The sequence below is a fragment of the Anopheles cruzii genome, chromosome 2 (assembly GCF_943734635.1).
Source record: "Anopheles cruzii chromosome 2, idAnoCruzAS_RS32_06, whole genome shotgun sequence".
In the NCBI taxonomy this organism is placed as follows: domain Eukaryota; kingdom Metazoa; phylum Arthropoda; class Insecta; order Diptera; family Culicidae; genus Anopheles; species Anopheles cruzii.
In genome coordinates this window covers 52,374,345-52,392,983 of record NC_069144.1, presented here as the reverse complement: position 1 = coordinate 52,392,983, position 18,639 = coordinate 52,374,345, and the positions used below count along the sequence as shown (strand labels likewise).

General features: G+C 48.2%; 1 protein-coding gene across 1 annotated transcript in view; it reads right to left on the bottom strand.

Moving 5' to 3' along the window:
- Window positions 1-1,520: 1,520 nt before the first annotated feature.
- Window positions 1,521-18,639, bottom strand: part of LOC128277585 (potassium voltage-gated channel protein Shab) — a 32,624-nt gene continuing 15,505 nt past the window's right edge. Inside the window, exons 4-12 of the mRNA XM_053016066.1 lie at window positions 13,056-13,198; window positions 12,792-12,968; window positions 12,102-12,128; window positions 11,076-11,189; window positions 4,242-5,259; window positions 3,091-3,251; window positions 1,892-2,174; window positions 1,643-1,824; window positions 1,521-1,575 (exon numbers count right to left, since the gene is read on the bottom strand). Of these exons, the coding sequence (XP_052872026.1) occupies window positions 1,646-1,824; window positions 1,892-2,174; window positions 3,091-3,251; window positions 4,242-5,259; window positions 11,076-11,189; window positions 12,102-12,128; window positions 12,792-12,968; window positions 13,056-13,198 (2,102 nt within the window). The 3' untranslated portion in view covers window positions 1,521-1,575; window positions 1,643-1,645. The remainder of the gene's footprint in view (window positions 1,576-1,642; window positions 1,825-1,891; window positions 2,175-3,090; window positions 3,252-4,241; window positions 5,260-11,075; window positions 11,190-12,101; window positions 12,129-12,791; window positions 12,969-13,055; window positions 13,199-18,639) is intronic.

Sequence of the window (18,639 nt, the reverse complement as noted above, 5' to 3'; positions counted from 1 at the left end):
GTTTTTCTTTTGTTGGTTTAATTTTCATTTTACCAAAAACCATACTGATTGTCTGAGTAATCGAAAATCGTTTCGCTCCGAGGACTAGTATACGGATGAGGTTTACCTATATGTGTGTTTTAATAGATTGATAGTTTCACTCGCTAGCCTGTTGGCACCCTTATAAGGGTACAAGCTTGGGAATATATAAAAAACGTTTCAAAGGGCATATAACGAGCATGTATTCGTTAAGAAAAAAAACATAACGACAACACCGTTGATTGCCCATTTGCCGGCGGAATAAAAGGTGGATTGTATCCTCAGGAACTCAGCAACAACGGCGCACAAACGTCGAGTAGGAGGCTCGAGATGTGCAAAAGTTTAGAAAGCGGCAAGCGCGAAGCTTGAAAAGTGGTGGCCTGATTCAGGGAGAAAGTAGATTTGGATGGAACCGTTCGATCAGCCGATCGTAAGTATTTGTAGATTGTTTCACGTTCACTCTCCTGTATAATGGTTGCGGTTATTGAGTTTTTGATCTGTCCTTTGCCGTGCCTCATCTAAATCTGCTGCAGGCGCCACAAAGCGCCGGTAGATGCGAGAGTATTTGTGTGCGCTTTCGGTTCGTGTGTGATGCCGGAAGTGCGCTCCGACATGGCTCAAAAATGGGCGCCATAGAAAATGAAAATAGTTTGCAACTGTGCAGTTCGTTCTTCGTTCCTCGCTGACTGTCCTTACCTAATTCTTACGTTTAGCCTAGAAAAAGAGAATTCCTTAAACATTCAGTGCATTGGTTGCAGTGCAGCTGTCAGATTCGTTTTGCAGTTGTCTCTGGCCACTTGTGTACTAAGTACTGTTCCATCGCTCTTTGGTTTCTTGTACAGCTCCCGAGTGTTTGTGTGGGTGTGTGTGGGTGTTTGTGGTCACAGGTTTCGCTCGTCTAAGTTAGCTTACTTCTAGTAACACGTTGCTTACGATCCGGTTCGCTTCTAACGCGACACTACTATTCCTACACGGTTTCCTCTTCCAGTAGCCTTAGGGGCCACTTTGATAACCTACCGCGGCAACTTCTTGGGTTGCCTCTATTGCCATACGCGCCACACACACTTACATGCTATAGCACAGCTCGCAGATGCTACAACAATTCTCGTTTGGAGGGCAGTTTTTGCTTGTGTTTTGTTTCCGGTTATTTATGCGTTGTGCCACAGCCACAGGTTCACCGCACCACCGGAGCCACGGTGCGTTGATAAAGTGTATCCAGACACCACCGTTGGGTCGCTAGCCAATCGATGCCTCGCCTTCCCGATCCGATCAGGAGTTGCTCTATAGCTCTACGGCTCTACGCACCTCCGATTGCCACCAATTCCAATATCTCAGTCGTTGATCTGTCGTGTGGGGAGATGATTCGCGTTTCGTATGTTCTGGGTGTCCATGGGAGCTTCCTCTACTACCAGTGACTGCTGCATCTTCGAGCGTCGTCTGGCATCGTTGTTCAACTACATCGAAGAATTGCATCCTGCTTACTAAGATATTTCATTTGGCAGATGAAGTCTACAATCTTGTTATTGCGCCATGTTCGTGTCTTTATACTGGGAGTTCCTATTTGCGGGAGGATACAAAATCTGTTAAAGAATGCGCCTCTAGAGTTTTTCTAGCTACGGCAGACCTGCTACGACGATGACGCCCCGTAGCCGCTGCTGCCTCCATGGTTTTCAAGTGAGTTGCCCCGGCTGGTGGTGGTTTTGCTTTCGTCGCTCGACGTTAGACTGCTGCCCGCAAACGAGGCCTTGTCCTTATTGCTATTGCTGGCGCTAACGGCGAGATATGTGGAGAACGCAGTTTCCGACTCTGAAACGGTGCCGAACGAAAGCGGCCGTTAGCGTGGAACTTCCGTCCGTGGAACTTCCTGGCTTACCCGTGCTGCTCTCCCTGGTGCCGGTGTCCAGCCGCCGATCGCCGGTCAGATGGTCGACGTACGTGCCGATGCCGACCCCGCGCGTCAGTTGCGGTTTGCCCTGCCGGGAGACCTCTTCCTGCGAGTAGCGGGGTTGCGAGAATTTGCTGGTGGGCGACCTGCTGGACGCACCGAGCGAGGCTGGGGTCGATCGCTGGTGCGTCAGTCGATGCCGCTGGACTAGTGGCGTCACCGAGGTGGCTATCATCGTACTGCCGGAGTAATCAGTATTTGAGTCGCTCCCCTGTCGCGGACCAGCCCCGGATGGAAAGTAGAGTTCAACAACAAAGCAACCGTTAGCCTTCAAGTCTTGTGTGGTGCCCTCTGGCGGAGGTTCTTAGTGAAAAGAATACTAGCTCGTAACTAGAACTAACAGGCTAACAGTAACTAGACGAGAGAGCCTAGAGGTCTCTTGCCACTTTACATTCAACTTGCACGCAACGAGTCAACAGGTTAAGGGGGGGTGGGAAACATGTACACAGAGAGAGGATTACAGCGCATCGTTAGGCAACCAGTACGGCGGGAGCTTTGGAGACGGGATTGAAACGGAAGTTGGTATCTCGCGAAGTCAGCGCCATTTTTCTGGGCATCGAAACAAAGACACTGAGCTTGTATTTACAAAATAGGGTCAAAATAATATTTACAAAACTGGTTCGTATGTTACAAAAAATGCCAGGTGAAGCTTACTGGTTGCCAAGGTAATCGGTCCAGTAGATACTCCCCACTGTACTATTGTGAGCTAGAAAATGAACATTCTATTCAATTCTATTCCGTGGCTATCATAAAGTAACATTGTATTTTTACAAAACTATTGGGCTAATCGCGCCCTAAAGTACAGCTAGCGTGGAGAGGAAGAACAATAGACAGAGGAGCTTGAAATAATTGAGAGAGAGAGAGAGCGAGAGATAGAAACTGAACAGGACAGAGTGAACAGAGACAGGAGCAGACAAAACGGCACAAAGCTCTAGCTAGGGAATAAAAGTTGCACAGGTTGCCCAGAAGAACGAAGAACGAACATTGAGAGGCATTGAGTGGTAAGGTGAGGAGCGTAAAAACGGAAAACAAAACACGGCCGCTTTCGAAACCAGAAACGAAACGAAACGAAACGATTAATTGGTAGGTCATTCAAAACGATAGATAGAGTCAAAATGCAAATTTACCATGTTGGCACCGTTATCGGAGACCCCGGAGCCGGACATATTGTCCGCCAGGAGCCGTTCGCTTTCCGGATCGGACAAAAGCCGCGACGCTTCGGATTTGTTTTTAAGGATCGATTTCGATCTTCGATGTGTTTCTAATTGAGGTGACGTTTCTAGCGAATCTATGAATAAGGACAATTTAGTGGTCAGCGTTTCTCCCCGTTCGAAGGCCGGAAAACAGGTGGGTGAAGCGTGTGGTTCAGTTGTAAATGTTTCATTTTTTTTTGTTTCATGATGTGGTTTATGTCCTACTTGTTTCCTGTACCTCTGTAAACCAGAAACGTAAAATTATGAAACCATAAAGAACTCAAGATAATGAATCCTGTGTTTTCTCGTTACTCACTGCCCGAAAGTTGGTACCCAAATTTGGAGCATCGTTTGCTTTGCGAGAACGGAAGAGCGAAAAGGAAAAAAAGGCCCGAAAAAAGGTTAAACATAGGCAACAACACACTTTGGTACAAAGCTAGACGAGAAGATATATTAACAGTTGGAGTGTTACGCGGGCTAGCTTCGGAACGAACGAAGCAGCAGAAGCGAACATTAACAAACGTAAACAAACAACCAATCTCGGAACAATCCACGGTTGCCATGGTACTGCGTTACAAACCGGGGCTTGCTTTTAAACGTTTGCCTATCGTTTCGTTAAAGCAGCCTCAACGATGGGTGTCGAGCCAATGGTGCTAGAGGTTATTCTGAGATCACTTTCCCATCGAAATCTCATCACGTAACTTCCCGATGACATCGAAAACATAGAACAGTACATAACATCGATAGTGTCTGAATGCGAAGTGTAGTGGCAGTGTGTATGTGTGTGTGTCAATGAGGCTCCAGAACAAACAGTCACAAGGATTTGCGTTTTGGTTAAATTGTAGCTGGATTTGGACCCGAGAATCCGAGCAAACTTTATGACTCGTTCGTTCGTCACAGAAGCGAAGTAGTGGAAAATGACTTTCAAATGTTGTGTTAAGTGTGTTTTGAAGTTGAAATGGAAGTGTTTCAGATTGTGTTCAGTATTAGAAGTTTCGGGCCCGATTCGGCACATTCGGTTTTGAAGGTTGACTGATCTCGCCCTGAGGGGGCGGGCCGTTAAATGGTCGACTGACGGGACTTACCTTTCGGGGCCGGATTCGGAATGCCGAACAGATGCTGATTGATCAGCTTCGTCGCCGACGCGAGACTCTTGGCGGGCATGAAGGACGATCGGCGTGACTTTTTACTTCCGGTTCCGCTCCCACTGGGCAGCTGACCACCGCCGCTGCCACCGCCGCCGCCACTCCCGCTACCGCTGGTCGCCACCGCGTCCTCCAGGCTCTCGATGGAGGACCGCAGGTTTTCGAAGCGCGTTTTGGGTCGACCGACCGCCGAGGCTGTGGTCGAGGCGCTGGTGGCGCCGGAACTTTGCTGCTGGAAGCGGGTCTTGCGATGCTTAGGCACGGGCGTTTCGTTCAGACTGACGTGGCTGCCCCGGTCGGCCGTATCGAACGCGGTCTGGAACTGGCGGTACTCGTCGTCCATCGGGCTCGCGCCCAAACTGCGCAGCGCCGTGTCACCGGAAGCACTCTTCTTCACCTGCGCCCGCTGCGGGCCCCGCTCGCCGGTGGCCGTCGAGGGTCGCTGCTGGAGCAGCAGCAACTGGTGGTACTGCTGCTGCTGCTGCTGCTTCTGGTCCTTCTCTAGCGGGTTTATGTACAAATTGTTCGTATCTAGCGTATCTAAGTCGAATGACATATCTACAATGTCCGAGGTGAGGTCGGCCTGCGACAGGAATGGATGCGTTTGGCAGCTGGCGTATGTGTCGGAGCTGTCCACACTGGCCAGGTCGCCGTTGTTGCTGTTGCTGGTGATGAAGCTCCCACCGCCGTTGACGGGCGCGCCGCCGTTGCCATTGGTGTGGCTGCCGTTCCCGGCGCCACCGTTGGCGGTACCGTAGCTTCCGGCGTGCTTGATGGGTGTGTCCATGTACGGGTACGGGTACGATATCGTGCTGGGGCCGAGCTGCGCCGTCTGCGGGGCGATACAGTTGTTGTTCATGCTGTTCCTCAGCATGCGCATTTCCATGCACACGGTCGTGTGGAAGTCGGACGTTGGAAGTGGCATCAGGCCTTCGGCGTCGATGAACTCTTTGTACTCCTGCGCGTTCACCGTTACCGGAGAATGTGGGTTGGAGGGGGTGGACAAAGCATTCAGAGAGCCGTTAGTTGGTTTGCAATGCAAATACGCAAACACACACACACACGAGTGGTTAGTTAATTTTGACAGAGGTCTTTATATTTATTTAAAAAAATGAGAAAATGTTAACTTAAAAACAAAACTTTGACCAAATACTTGGTCTGATTGGTTTTCCTTTTCCTGGTTTGTTAGCACCCGTATTTTCTGACATCAAATCATAAAAAAATCACACCAAACCCGGGTCTAAGCCGCGGAGTCCCTAGCTTTTCGAGGGCTTTCGAGGCGGAACGCGGAACAGAACACCAACAACTCAAACGAACCAAAAACCAAACAAAAAAAGGAGGTATAAATTACGATTGATGGCCGATCCGATCCCAACCCGCGGTCGCCACCCTCTAGTTGGTTCGATGTTGTAAACGGGCAGACACACGCACACACAAACAAACGGCACACGGAACGAAACACACGCTCACAAAAAAGACGCACACGAAAAGGACGCAACTTAATGGGTACAACGGCACCGATTTGTGGATGTGTTTGTGGGTTTTTTTGGTTTTGTTGGCGGATCGTAACGGCGAAAGGTCACACAAGCGGATACTTTGTAGCAGAAGAAGGAAAGGTACAGCACGGTAGAGAGAGAGAGAGTGAAAAACTCGCGAAAGTGGCGAAAGATTACGCATTTTACAATACGATATGTACAAATGGGTTGTTGGCGCAACTGGTTCGGGGGATTGAGAATCAACTTAGGACCTCTAGTATTATGGTACAACCTGTCCCTTGCTGATGAGCGCACGGCTATATGTACAGCTCTAATGTACAGTTATCGCCTAATAAGTGTCTAATAGGTGTGGATTATACAACTTAATGCTATTACAAGTAATGCCAATCAGGTCTGTCGAATTGGTAACGCCTTTGAATGGATAATGATGGATGAGCTTCGCACTGGCTCAAAAGTCAGGACCTACCGGTGGCGCCGTATGCTTTATTCACAACCCGGGCAAAGGCGAACCCGTCTCTTTAACCCCCCTCTTTTTTGGTCGAACTAACAGGTTTCTTGTATCGCTTGAAAATTCAAACTCAATCTTGCTGCTTAAATATTAAATACGGCCCCAAAACCTGCACACGGGTGGCTCACGATCCATCTACGTCATCTCTCGGACCCGTTGGAGAAGGTGCGGCGGTCGGCTCACTGTTTACTTTTTGGTTTATCTATCCGCGCTACCTGAGTGCTACAAATTTCCGGTCTAGGTCTAGGTCCACTCGGGTCGACGGAAATTCCAACCCACCCCGGCGACGACGACGATGAAAAAAGGGCTAAACAACAACATAACCATCATCCGTCCTGCCTCACGGAACCGTGGCAGGGTGTGGCAGTAAGGGCAGCAGTAAGTGTTGGCGCCCTGGTGGCCCACCAAGGCCCCAACACTACGACGGTGCCCTGCTGACGTCACGGCACCGTATCTAGCCAGCGTTCCCGGAAGACGGCCGCTAGTTCTTGGCCCACCCCTATGGAGCTAGAAATTCTAGTTCTAGCCACTGACGGATAAATGGGACGTCGATCCGCGAAGTCCCGGGGGTTGGAAAAAGTTTTATCGCTACGCAAGGATAAAGTTGGGGGCAACGGCGATAAGGCGACGGCCGGCCCGGGTAAGGCACAAGGATCAGAACACAAGAAAGTGCCCTGATGTGTGCGTGTGGGCACGATGTTGTCAACAATCCGTTATTTATGGATCAACATTTACTATCCTGCGCACCGACCGACCGAAACCAATCGCCGAGAGGAACGGACGAGAGTGGCCCAGGCACCGATCGCACTCCGTTTTGTTTTGCCCACATCTTTCTCCCGCACTTCCTCTCTCCCTCTCACTCTCTTTCGGAGAGATCCAGGCACAAAAAATGGGTCACCAATGGGTGACTAATGAAATTGATGAATTGTTGTGCCGTTCAGAACGTGTCCTGGCGCTGCGTTTGCACTAAACAAACAACACGCCTGTCGGCGGAACCAAAAGCCCGAGGCCGGCGACGGGCACACTCTGTACACCGTATTGTTTCCCTCATATTGGCATCGTTCGGGTTTTCGATAAAAAAAACAGTCCCATACTTTTCGCACACAGCTCTCTGGCGAAATCAATTTTTCATACCGCCGGCTCCGGCCGACCACATATGGCGCCCATTTGTCATGAGCGGGTGTTTTTACCTAGGTTCTTTTTTCTACACTATTTGGAGATGTAAATTTCATTCGCAATACCATGGTTCTATATTTCCGGCTGGCCAGATGCTGTAGGCTGCCACAAAAAATGTAATCACTCAAGAGCTTTCGCCGAAGTGGTTCTAACGAGGAGACCTCAGGAAGACCGACTGACTGCGAAAGCTTTCTGTTACTGAGTGCCCTTGATGAGTCGGTTGACAGGAAAATGTCCGTGCCGGTAATTGTTACCGCATTTTATTACGAATGCTGCTGCTGGAAATAGCTAATTTGTCGCGAATTTCTGATTTGGTTTCATTAGAATTGGAAATTATTAAATTAAGTTTGGGCTCAGCCTACTTTAACCTACGGTGGACTTTAACTCTGGTGGAGCTCCTGTGTGCCATCAGGGCATCAAGATATAGCTGATAACCGAAGGTTAGGACACATTAGTGGCGAGCGTGACATGGAGTGGCACAGAACGGAACACAGCACAGCACACCGGAAGATGATTGATGGTGAAAGCGTTAACCGCAGAACACTGAAGAAAAGCTGCCAAGTTCGGAGGGTTACGAGGACTTCGCTGGTCAAAGCACACACACACACACCGCACACGTGTTACACACTGGTTAGCTGGGTCCATAGTGGTGGTGGTAGGTGTTCGGTGAAGTAAGCCACAAAGAACGGTGGCTGCAGCGCGCGGTGGTTACGACTCTGTTGCAGTCCGGAACCGAAGGTCAAGGCAACCTGTTGCCACAGCCAAGGGTGTGTGCGCGTGTGTGTGTTAGGAGGGACTGCAACAGTGTGTGGAAGCGGTTTAGTGGCAGTGGAGAGCAAAGAAATCGGGAGACACACACGCCGGCCGTAGAGCCGGCCTTCTTCGGCCGTCCCTCCCGGAGGACTCACCTGGGTGTGCGCGAGCTCAAGTTAGCCCAAACGATACTCCGCTCCTGCCGATCAGCAGCAGGAACTCAACAGCGGTGGGGGGAGGATTACGAGATCAGTTTAGGCTAGATGGCGCCACAAGATCTCTTGTGCAGTTGAACCGATAACTGAGACAGACTAGAGACCGGAATGAACAGGGTCAGGGCCACGCTTCATCGTTTGCTAAGTTTTACGTGTTTGTGTTCTAATTTATTTTTCTTCCACGGACGGACCTTTCTTTACAAATCTCGACAGCAGACAGCAGATAGGGACGCTCTGCGGACCTAGAGAGCTTCCCACGGCGACGGCCGGTGACAGTGACAGTCCTCGGCCACTCCTAGTCTCTCCCTTCCTACAGCTCTATCTCTGCCTCCTTGCCGCTGCGGCGCCCCTCGAACGAGCGCGAACGCCCCGGGGCCCGCGGGTGCAGCAACTGTCATACACTCTTCGATCGCAGTGGAATACACTCGCTGTGGCACTGCTGCGGACTCTGCAAATTGGTAGTAATGTGGTTCGATCGGTACGGTTTAGTGTGGTGGTGCAGTACTGGTGATGGTGTTGGTGGTGTTGGTGGATCGTAGGGTGGCTGGTGGGCCGTGTAGTAGTGCGAGCTCGAAGGGAACCCATAGTAGTCCTCGCAATCGTAGTAGCACTGTTCGTGCGTGTTCGTGGGTATCGTGCGCCATGGCAACGGTTTGCGTGTGTGTGTAAAGTGTTCGGTGAATGTGGTGTTGGTGAAGAGAAAAGTTTGACCAAAAATTAAAATAAAAACAAAACCAAATTAGGACGACGAGCGACAACGGACAACAGTGAAACAGAAGGAGGGCTTGGGCAGGAATGGAACACAAACAAATGGCGCATGGCATTATGGTTGTCGAACTGGAACGGAAGCAGGACAAACGATGGCTTGGGACACAGGACTACAAATCCAACTCTTTTATGTGTGTGTGTGCATGATAGGTTTTAAACAGTTTAATGCTGTATGTAGTAGTGTCGAAAGCAATAGAGCCGGAGCCAGCGCGGATTGCCAGCCGGAAGCCAAGTCAGTCTGCCACTTAAGCCGATTTCTGGGATGTTCCAGAGGGTTTGTTAGACAATTTTGCTCTCGGCTCTTTCTTAATGGCTACTGATTTCTGCCTGTTTTCTATGCGATGGAGTCAATTTTCACGTCTCTTGGATTCGCTACCTTTAGTTTTCATCTTTTATAGTCTACAGACCTGTCTGGTCCTGGAGTCCTGACTCTGATTGCTTTCTCTACAGTGGGGCGAACCCGGCGAACCGGGAACGGCTGCGTTGGTGGTACGAACGTCGTGGCCTTTGGCCCCTAATGAACCGCTCACCCGGTGCCGACGGTGAACCGGAAGCGCTGCCAAGGAATGACAGTTCTACGAACAAAAGTAGCCAAGCCTGGGATATCTCACCACAGTCACGCAGTGGTCAGGACGGTGGAGCCCAAGTGGGTGATAGACAGACGGCTTCGGGGTTGGGTTTTTCTTCGTAAAGCCCCCCCCACATTTATGTCATTCTTGACTCACGGGTAGACAGGACGGGAAAATAGGTGCACCTCCGGAGAGGCACGATGGGAATTTGAAAGATAACACGAAAATAGGCCCAGAGGAAGACAGACAGAGAGAGAGAGAGTGGGCGAGAAAGGGAAAGGAGTGGAACTCGTGGGAGGAATCGACCTCGGCTGCCGAAGTCCATTTGTGGGGCACGGAAAATTATAACATCAATTTATGCTAATAGCGTGGTAATTTGGTTTCTTTCCCCATTTTTGGCGCGTTACGCACACCTACGAGCCCCATCCGAATCCGGGGCCGCGGACCGAATAGATAGGACCTCAGGAAAGGTGAATGACAATGGACAAACCGGTAGGGAAGCGGAATAAAATAAAACATCCCGAGCCTTGGCCGTGGCCGTGGGTGCGGCTTATCGGGAAATAAATAGCAGCGTGACGTCAGACGGAGAAGGTGGCACCATTTTTATCACCCGCCCTGTCTGTGTGTGTCGTTTATGCGTTTGCCGGTGTTTCGCAGGAGCTGTGGTCGGTGAACTGTGCAAAGTCACGGCAACGTGCTGGCAACTCTCAAAACTGTGTTCGGGTCGGAGAGTTCTCCGGCGAGCCAATAGTTATGGACACTCTTTGCCGTAGGGTAGGACCGGAAGTGATTTAAGTTGTCGGTGCTAATGTGCCACATCCAGGCGGGGCGACGGCCGCGTTTAGTGGCTCGTGAGGAAACACAACTACTCTCTAGGGGTGATGCGGGAAGGGCGTGTGATGTGAAATTAGCTACAAATTATCCGCTTGTCGCTAGTGTCTCACGGTACGGTACGGTGAGTGGGCTTAGCTTCCGTGGCTGAGTGTTAGGCTGAGACACGGGTTGCTGATAGCGAAAAGGAGTGAAGATTCCGGTTCGGTTGATGTTTCAATAGTTTCGAGTGCTTTTGGCCTTCGATGTAACTTGCCACGCAGACGACGGTCGGTGCGTGAACGGTACCGGGCCGGATAACACTGTGTTTCGTGTGCGTCTTTACCCCGGAGGCGTATGATTCCGTGTCGTTTTTTATTGTCCCTAACCTCCTGGCTATCGATAGTAATGATACGACAACATAAAACAACGCCGTAACGGCGTAACGGCGCTAGTGATGGGCTGGAACGCAAATGTACCTTTGACGTGCAAAAGCAACACTCAAACTCGGACGGCAGTTCGGCATCGGATTTGTCCCGCTTGCTGGTGGAGGAAGTTTCTAGTGCAACCTGTCGCCGCAGTTCTTCTACTTCCTAGAACGATTCCGATGGGTTACATGGGGTGCGATCGCAAACGCGGATGAGTGGCGGTAGTTTGGAAAACGCGTGTTCCGCGAAAGCGTGTCCCGCAACACATTATTCAGAGTCATTGGGCCGGAGAGAACGGAACGGAAAAGTAAGAGTAATATGACGAGCGTGTGTGTGTGTAGTAAGAAACAAAATAAAGAACGGTGGTGAATCTGTGGTGTGGTCACAAAGAGAAACATTAGCGACCCGAGTGTGGTGAAGTGAAATGAGCAGCCTTGGGCTTAGTCGAACAACGGTGAAAGTAAACAGTAACGCAATACAAACGAAATAAAGCTTTAAAACCAGGTGCTACTATCCTATCGAAACGAAGATCGTAAGCGTCCGAAACGTGAAACACCATGCGCCTCCTTTAAAGCACCATGCGCCTCCATCGGTGCAACGAAGCTAAATTGAGTGCCTAAATTGAGCTTTAAATTGATTTACAATTTAAATAACTGGTCTAATAATTCATCTTTTTCGGCTGCAGTTAACGCGGAAAGCTGAACTATGCAGGGTCAAAACTTTAAGCATTTAACATAACATGTGCTGTCAAAAAAGAGCATGCAAATATTCGCTGCATTCGGTGCGTTTAACGATCAGTTTTTCGCAACCACCGAACGCACGAAACGATCGAGGTGTGGCACGGATCGGTGTCTACAGTTGACGTACTGAAAATGATACAAAAAGCACAAACGAAGCAATATGGCCTTGCCAGACCACTCGTGTTGCAAAACGGGCAAATTGCGAACCAAAAAATTGCGAATGAGAAAAAGAGTCTCAAATCGTGTTTTAGTTACAAGGAGACGTTTGCCTCAGAGTTGCGGTTTGGGCAGAAAATGTAAAATTGGCAACGATAGTAAAGAGAACTGTTAGTAATACCTCGTGGCTCCATTGATTGGCGTAGTACTAGAATAAGAAAGTTGATCGGAAGGAGGATACGGATACGTCGTCATTTATTTACAGTAACAACCATGTGTGAGAAGGAATGTGAAGGTCCGGGCTGAAGCGAAGATGCACTGCATTGGACACTCAACAGTTCAGCGGGAAGATGTGGGACTTCCGATTGTGATGGTCTCAATTTTCATTTCAATTTCAATGCTTTTCGGTGACTTGATGCACTACTTCATGGTCAGGACGCAGCAAACGAGACACAAACGAACACATGAACCGGGTGCTACCGGATGACGGATGGGGTGTAATTTTGGCTCGGTTTGCCGCGTTTTTTAGCTCTGTAACTCCAATCGTAAAGCGGAAACGCATCGAATCCGGTCTAAAGTGGGGCCTACTTTCTATGCGGGGGGAGCTAAGCAAAAGACGCTTCTATTGTGACGGTTGCGATTGCCAAGCGGGTTAGTAGCTATGAAACGGAAACATAAACCTTCGAACACAACAGTGAACATTGAACTGAACGAAACGAGAATGCGATGGGACAGAAGGTAAAAGTATTGCAAAAGTGGATGGATGGGCTCTCGAATGGGCTAATGAATCGCTGCGCTGGGCATCAAGCGTCACGGGAGAGAAGGGAGTTAATGACGCCACCGGCGAGCGGAGTGGATCGTTAAAACATACCGCTCTGGTCGCCATCATGATCGGTGGCTCGTGCTGGGGCGTGTCCTGAATGATCAACTGCTGCTCCTCGTTCGCATCCATGTCCAGCATCATGTTGTGGTGCTGCATCGACGGGCTGTACGGCGGGGCAGCTTCGTTGTCCAGCGACACACCCATCGGCTGCGAGAAGCTATCGTTCTGTGAAGTGACCAAACGAATAAGTTGATGGTGGACATAAATCGACAAACGGTTAAAGTATCGCTCCCCACGGACTGCTCTACGCACCTGTGAATTGACTCGTTTGCGTGGACCAGCGGAATGTTTATAGTTTTTGTAGCAACCCACGCCGGTCATGGCGGGATTGCGGCCACCACTGACCGAATCGCCCTCCTCCGTGCTGTTCCCGTCAGCTACCGACATGTTATGACCTACACACCGGAACATAGAGCAATAGATAAAATCGAAGCCATCAATCGCCAACACCATCCATCTCTTGGACACAGAACAACGCGCAGCTCGCGCACACGTCGAAGGCTCGCCTGGGTGCCCGGGAATACTTACACACATACTAGTACACACACACACATACACACATCGATGGACGGGAAGCAAGTGTCTCTAGTTTAGCAACGTTTTATATCGTTAGTACCAACCAATCTTTCATCTTTCATCAGTGCTGCTGTAAGAAACGGTCATTTTACGCTGTTCTGGTGTTTGCTCGATTTGATAGAACAAACCGAGTGACACTTGCAGTAGCTTTTTTGTTTCTGTGAGCTAATGTGCTGATGGTGGTCGGTGTCGGTGTAAACAATTCTTGAAAATACAATCAGGGCAAATGCAGCAAGCAGCAAATTGTTATTAAAACTGCCACACGGCCTGATAGTAAAGTAAGCTTAGAACATTTTAGAAGTCAGGCATCGTATGCTAGAGGTGCCACGAATCCTAAAAGGACTTCGGTACCAATTGTTTTGTCGGGAACAAAAGATTAAAGTTGTTTTGCACAGAAAGATAGTTGCGCAGAAGCGTTAGGAAATGCTGCAAGTTAGGGAGTAAAAATTAGGTGGACTCAAAAACGAAAAGGCTTTAACTTTGCCACCGCCACAAAAGCGAAACAGAACGTGAAATTATTTCTTCGTTTGGTGTTTTGATTTTCTTTTCAAAATGTTCATTGACTTTTATTCGATTTAGTTTATTTCAACGATATTTCCATACGCTACGTGAAAGGTAAATCCAATCACACAAATGTTTAACAGCCTATTTGTAACGAACAACCACCACAATAACCAAGCGCATTCGGTTTTGTCGCACTGTACTTTTGATAATTAAGTAACGTATACTTCGGTGTCTCTACTCCCGAAGATGTAACGCAACAGCATAGGCCAAACGCTAACCAATAGGCTCCACATTGGTAATTAATGAACGCACTGGTTAATCTAAAGCATAATCTGTGGCAAAAAGGGAAGGAACGGTTGCTCTTCCTCCGAACAGAGAACATACTATTTTGATAGTGAATGCAAAACAAGTCAACTGTCGAGTGCTCCTAAAAAGGCTCTGCGATGTTGGTCAATGTTCGTATCGACGAGACGGAGGTGAGTAGTTCAAGTTGGAATGGATTTAAAAGTGTACGTTAATAGTAAGAGGCTAGTATTGGCTAGTTTATAAGAGCGAAAGAGCGTTACGATTGAGTTGTATTACTAATGTTCGCCAGTAAAAGCAAAGTTGAGTCGATCCAAAACTTTTGTTTCTATCGTGAGTTGTTAAAGCTTCCTTAATGGCATAACTGATCGTAAGACATCGTTACATTTAAGCTAGCTCTAGTATCATTCAACCTAATGTGAATTATCGAAATGATCTATTTCAAAACCATGTTGCAAAAAAGGCATTGTTTTTGTCCGAATTGGATCCACTTCACTTCTCTCTCTCTCTTTTGAACTCAGATTCTAAAGCCACACAGATGTTTAACATCGTTACTAACAGATCACTGAAGAAACATACTATTTCTACGCCTCCATTGCTTTTGTGAACGATCAAGAAGCGAAACGGGTGCTAACTATCCTGTGCTCATTTGGACGGTGACGGTCGGAGTTGGCCCTTAACCTTTGGAATCATGATTCGAACCACAGCATGTTGCATAAGCTTGATAAGCACACAAAATGTGCCTTCTAGTGCAGCTCGTTTGAAGCAGTTTTCTTGTTCCTGCAGTTTTGTATAGTGAGTTAATCTTAATAAGCACATTCACACGAGCGTTACGTTTTGTCGGTTCCCCTTAAGCCCCGTCGCGCCGTCAGCAGTCTTCTTCGAAACGTGGTTTTTATACGGTTCGTTTCTAAACACAATTTGTATGGTTTTTTGAGATTTTTATCCCATTTTATCAAAAGCCAAAATACACCCAAAGCTGAACATTTCTATCAAACATTCGCGGTCCGCGGCCTGTCTTAATAAATCTACCTTGTACAACAACAATCCGAAAACATCAGTACTTTTTGCTCACAAGCCCCGTACGTCGTACGCCAAAAGGGTTCGCTAACATGCGCCATCGATGCGATTGAAACGTGAAAATTACAACCAAAAAGTAGAAAACCCGATTTTGCCAAACCAATTCGGCTACAAAACGCGTCCAGGTTTGAACGGTGTTGATGTTATGTGTTCTACAGCTCCTTTACACAGTTGGCGCGAGGCTTCTCGCTTCGTCCGGCTTATGGGGGCTCTAATGTTTGGTGCGATTCCTGAAATTTATGATTGTTTCGTTGGTTGGTTCCCTCTCGCTAGTCTACACTGTTTGTTTCCGGCCATTTGAAGGATCGATCACCACGGATGCAGGGCTTTCTACGAACGACAAGTGACAGGGGATGCAGTGATGTCCTTTAAATTTCGTCTTCATTATCGCTTCCATTCGCAAAAAGTCTGATGTGACACGATTCGTGTGATTCAAAGCAAGACCCAAAGTAAATTGTCCTCATACATGCGACTTTCTGACCATCTCCCAAAGGCTTCCTTACTTAGCGAGCTGATAATAAAACCGGACGTCGTACCGGAAGCTGAAGTTCTGGTAGAACGTAAACTCATAGCTTCAGTTCCTAACTACAGCGATTGTTCGACTCCCTGTTCGACCTCTTCGAATGCCAAACTGTGTTACATGTTTGATTTTTTATTTTTTGTTTTCACTAGCCCTTTTTGCAGTATTGCAGCTTATTTTTGGATAAAAACGTCAACGAGTGTCAACCCAATGCCGTTGCTGTTGTGCACCCTTTGGTCGGTTACCCCTAACTTGATCTTGGCTGACATCCGCGACCGATCACTACCGAGTGCTGTGGCTACCGGACTGATATGGAAAGGATGTCGTGCGCAGAGAGTTCTCCCTAAGTTTGGGCTTTGCTAAGAGTTGTAGCTTTTAAAACGACCGAGATTTCAGAGCGCACTCTCAGAGCGTCCTTCTGGCGATCGCGCAAGCAAATGTACATTAAAAATGTTGCACCCTCTGCTCGGGGATTCGAAATATACAGCATTTCCGTTGTGATTGTGTTGCTGGGGGCTCGGTAGCGTTAGGCGGCTTATCGTAAATTGATAGTTGTCCATAAAAATTGTTCGTTCGCTAAATGTATCACTGTGACAGCACGCGAAGCAGGTTCTGCGGCAGCAGCGCACTGCTTTCCCTTAGTAACGTAGCCCGTGGCGCTTCCCGGTGATTGTGTAGGATTGATAGTGGTTGCGATTGAAGCAGCAGTAGTAGTGGTAATAGTTGTAGTAGTAATAATAGTAGCGCTAGTAGTTGCATTTGCTTAGCATAGCCGGCCGCGTCGACCCCGTACTCTGCCGGGTGGATGTGCTGCCCGTGCTGAGGTTATCTGACGAAATCCTGCCCATCGACGGTGAAGTTGTTCATCATCATGCTGGCCGACTCCGTGCGCAGCTCCTCGTTTACCTCGGCCAACCGGGACGATAGCGGCGGCTGACGGCGTCGGGCCGCGACCGGTGTCGCCAGCAGCGACTCGACCGGTGACTCCATCAGATCACTCTGCTCACCTGAGTGGTACAACGATAAGGGATAAGGGAGGGCGAGCGAGCAGGCAAGTCAGTCATTTAGTCACTGATCGTGTTGCCATCTCTGGTCGTCAGTGAGCTTTCATCGACCATTCACTGCCGCGGCCGCGGTACCCGACGGAAGTAAAAACTAAGCAAAGGATCTATTGCACCCTACCGGGTCCACCGTTGCGAGCAGCCGTCTACCGTCCGGGCACCGGAAACCACCACTAGATGGCAGCAGGAACAGCACTTAGCTTCGGCTTGAACGGTGCACGAAGTGTGGAACTACTGCTCGTTGAGAACGTTACATTTCATGTCGATCGAGCATAGAATACTTTGCAACAAAACTAGCTTAAACATAATCTGTCTCTATACGTTTGAGCGGCTAGACGAATGGGTAAGCTACAGTGTATTCGTAACGAACTGGATAACTACCACCAGGCGACTTTCCACAGAAAGTTTCGATGGCGAATTGGCGAAGAAATTTAAACGACCAGCAATATTTTTTCTTTTTAAATGTTAAGTTCTTTTAGCGGTGGTCTGTGATTTTTGGTGTGTCTTGGTTTTTCGCGCCGTAGCACTATCTTCTCATTTTGAATGAGCGCTGTTACCTCTATTGTTTCTTCACAATCGTCCTGGGCGGACGATTGGGCGGTTTAATTTCCTTCTCGAGCCAATTAATGAACCGGCCGTGATTCGTAGTTTATTTCTACGGACAGCTGAATTATGTTATCTGTACAGGGGCCGCAAAAGCAGGGTCAATATTGCTAATCATTTCGCAGTAATTAAGCGTCTATGAGGCAGAGTGATAAGGAGCGAGCGAGAGAGAAAGAGAGAGAGAGAGAGAGGGTTCCGGCCATCAAATTATGTGTTTCATCGTGCTATTCAAAGCGTTGTTTCGATGGAAATCAAAAAGCAAAGCAGAAACAGAAACCATCTAATAAAGAGGGCAACGAAAATCTAATAAATGTCAGCGTTTTATGTAACCGGACCCACCGAAAATGCCGCCGGAAACGTGATGATCGAGTGGTATTCTGGCAATTTGCCACAATAGCTAACGGTAAACGAACAGGAACGAATAAGAAAATGTGCGCGGCCCTAACCCCGGTATCGGTGCAGATAAATTAAACAAGTGGAATAAAAAACGCGCGCTTCTTTTGATGTTTACTCCAGTTCAAAAACCAACACTCAAAAGCTACTGAAAATGCTAACAAATCAACTATTGGCTTGTGACTAGCGATCGGTAAGAACTAGAGGTGCCAAGTAACGGGAGGAGCTGTCGCAACAGCCAGATTGTGGCTCACAACCGCTCGTTACTCGTGGATCGGAAAATCGGGGTTCGCAACAGAAACAGAAACAAACGCAAACGAAAACATTTGATTGATGTGTCAAAAATATTGCTGGTGTTTGTAGTTTTGTATTGTGCACGTCTTTTTGGAGGGATCCATACTCATCCGACCGACTTCTTTGGCTCGTGGTTTTCTTTGCTCCCGAATCGAAGGTAAGTTTGTTGGGCGCTTTTTATTAAGGTACGGTTCATATAGTTTCTTAAAATTAGCTCACGCGCCCCCGTAGGTAGAGGCTGTTTGTAATATGAATCTTTAGTAGAACGATTGAAATTTCGATATATTGGAAATTGGGAATATTTCATTTCTGTACCATTCAAGTAACATTGTAGTAACTATGGGGGAATTTGGAACTTTTAGTGTTTGATCTTCTTCCAGCCTTCCAAACTCGGTCGAGCATATTTTTAATTAAATTCGATAAAATATGAATTGTATTGAGCAATCTCATCCTACATGACGCCAGCTTGACCCTCTCTAAACCCTCTCCCGAGACAGTTCGG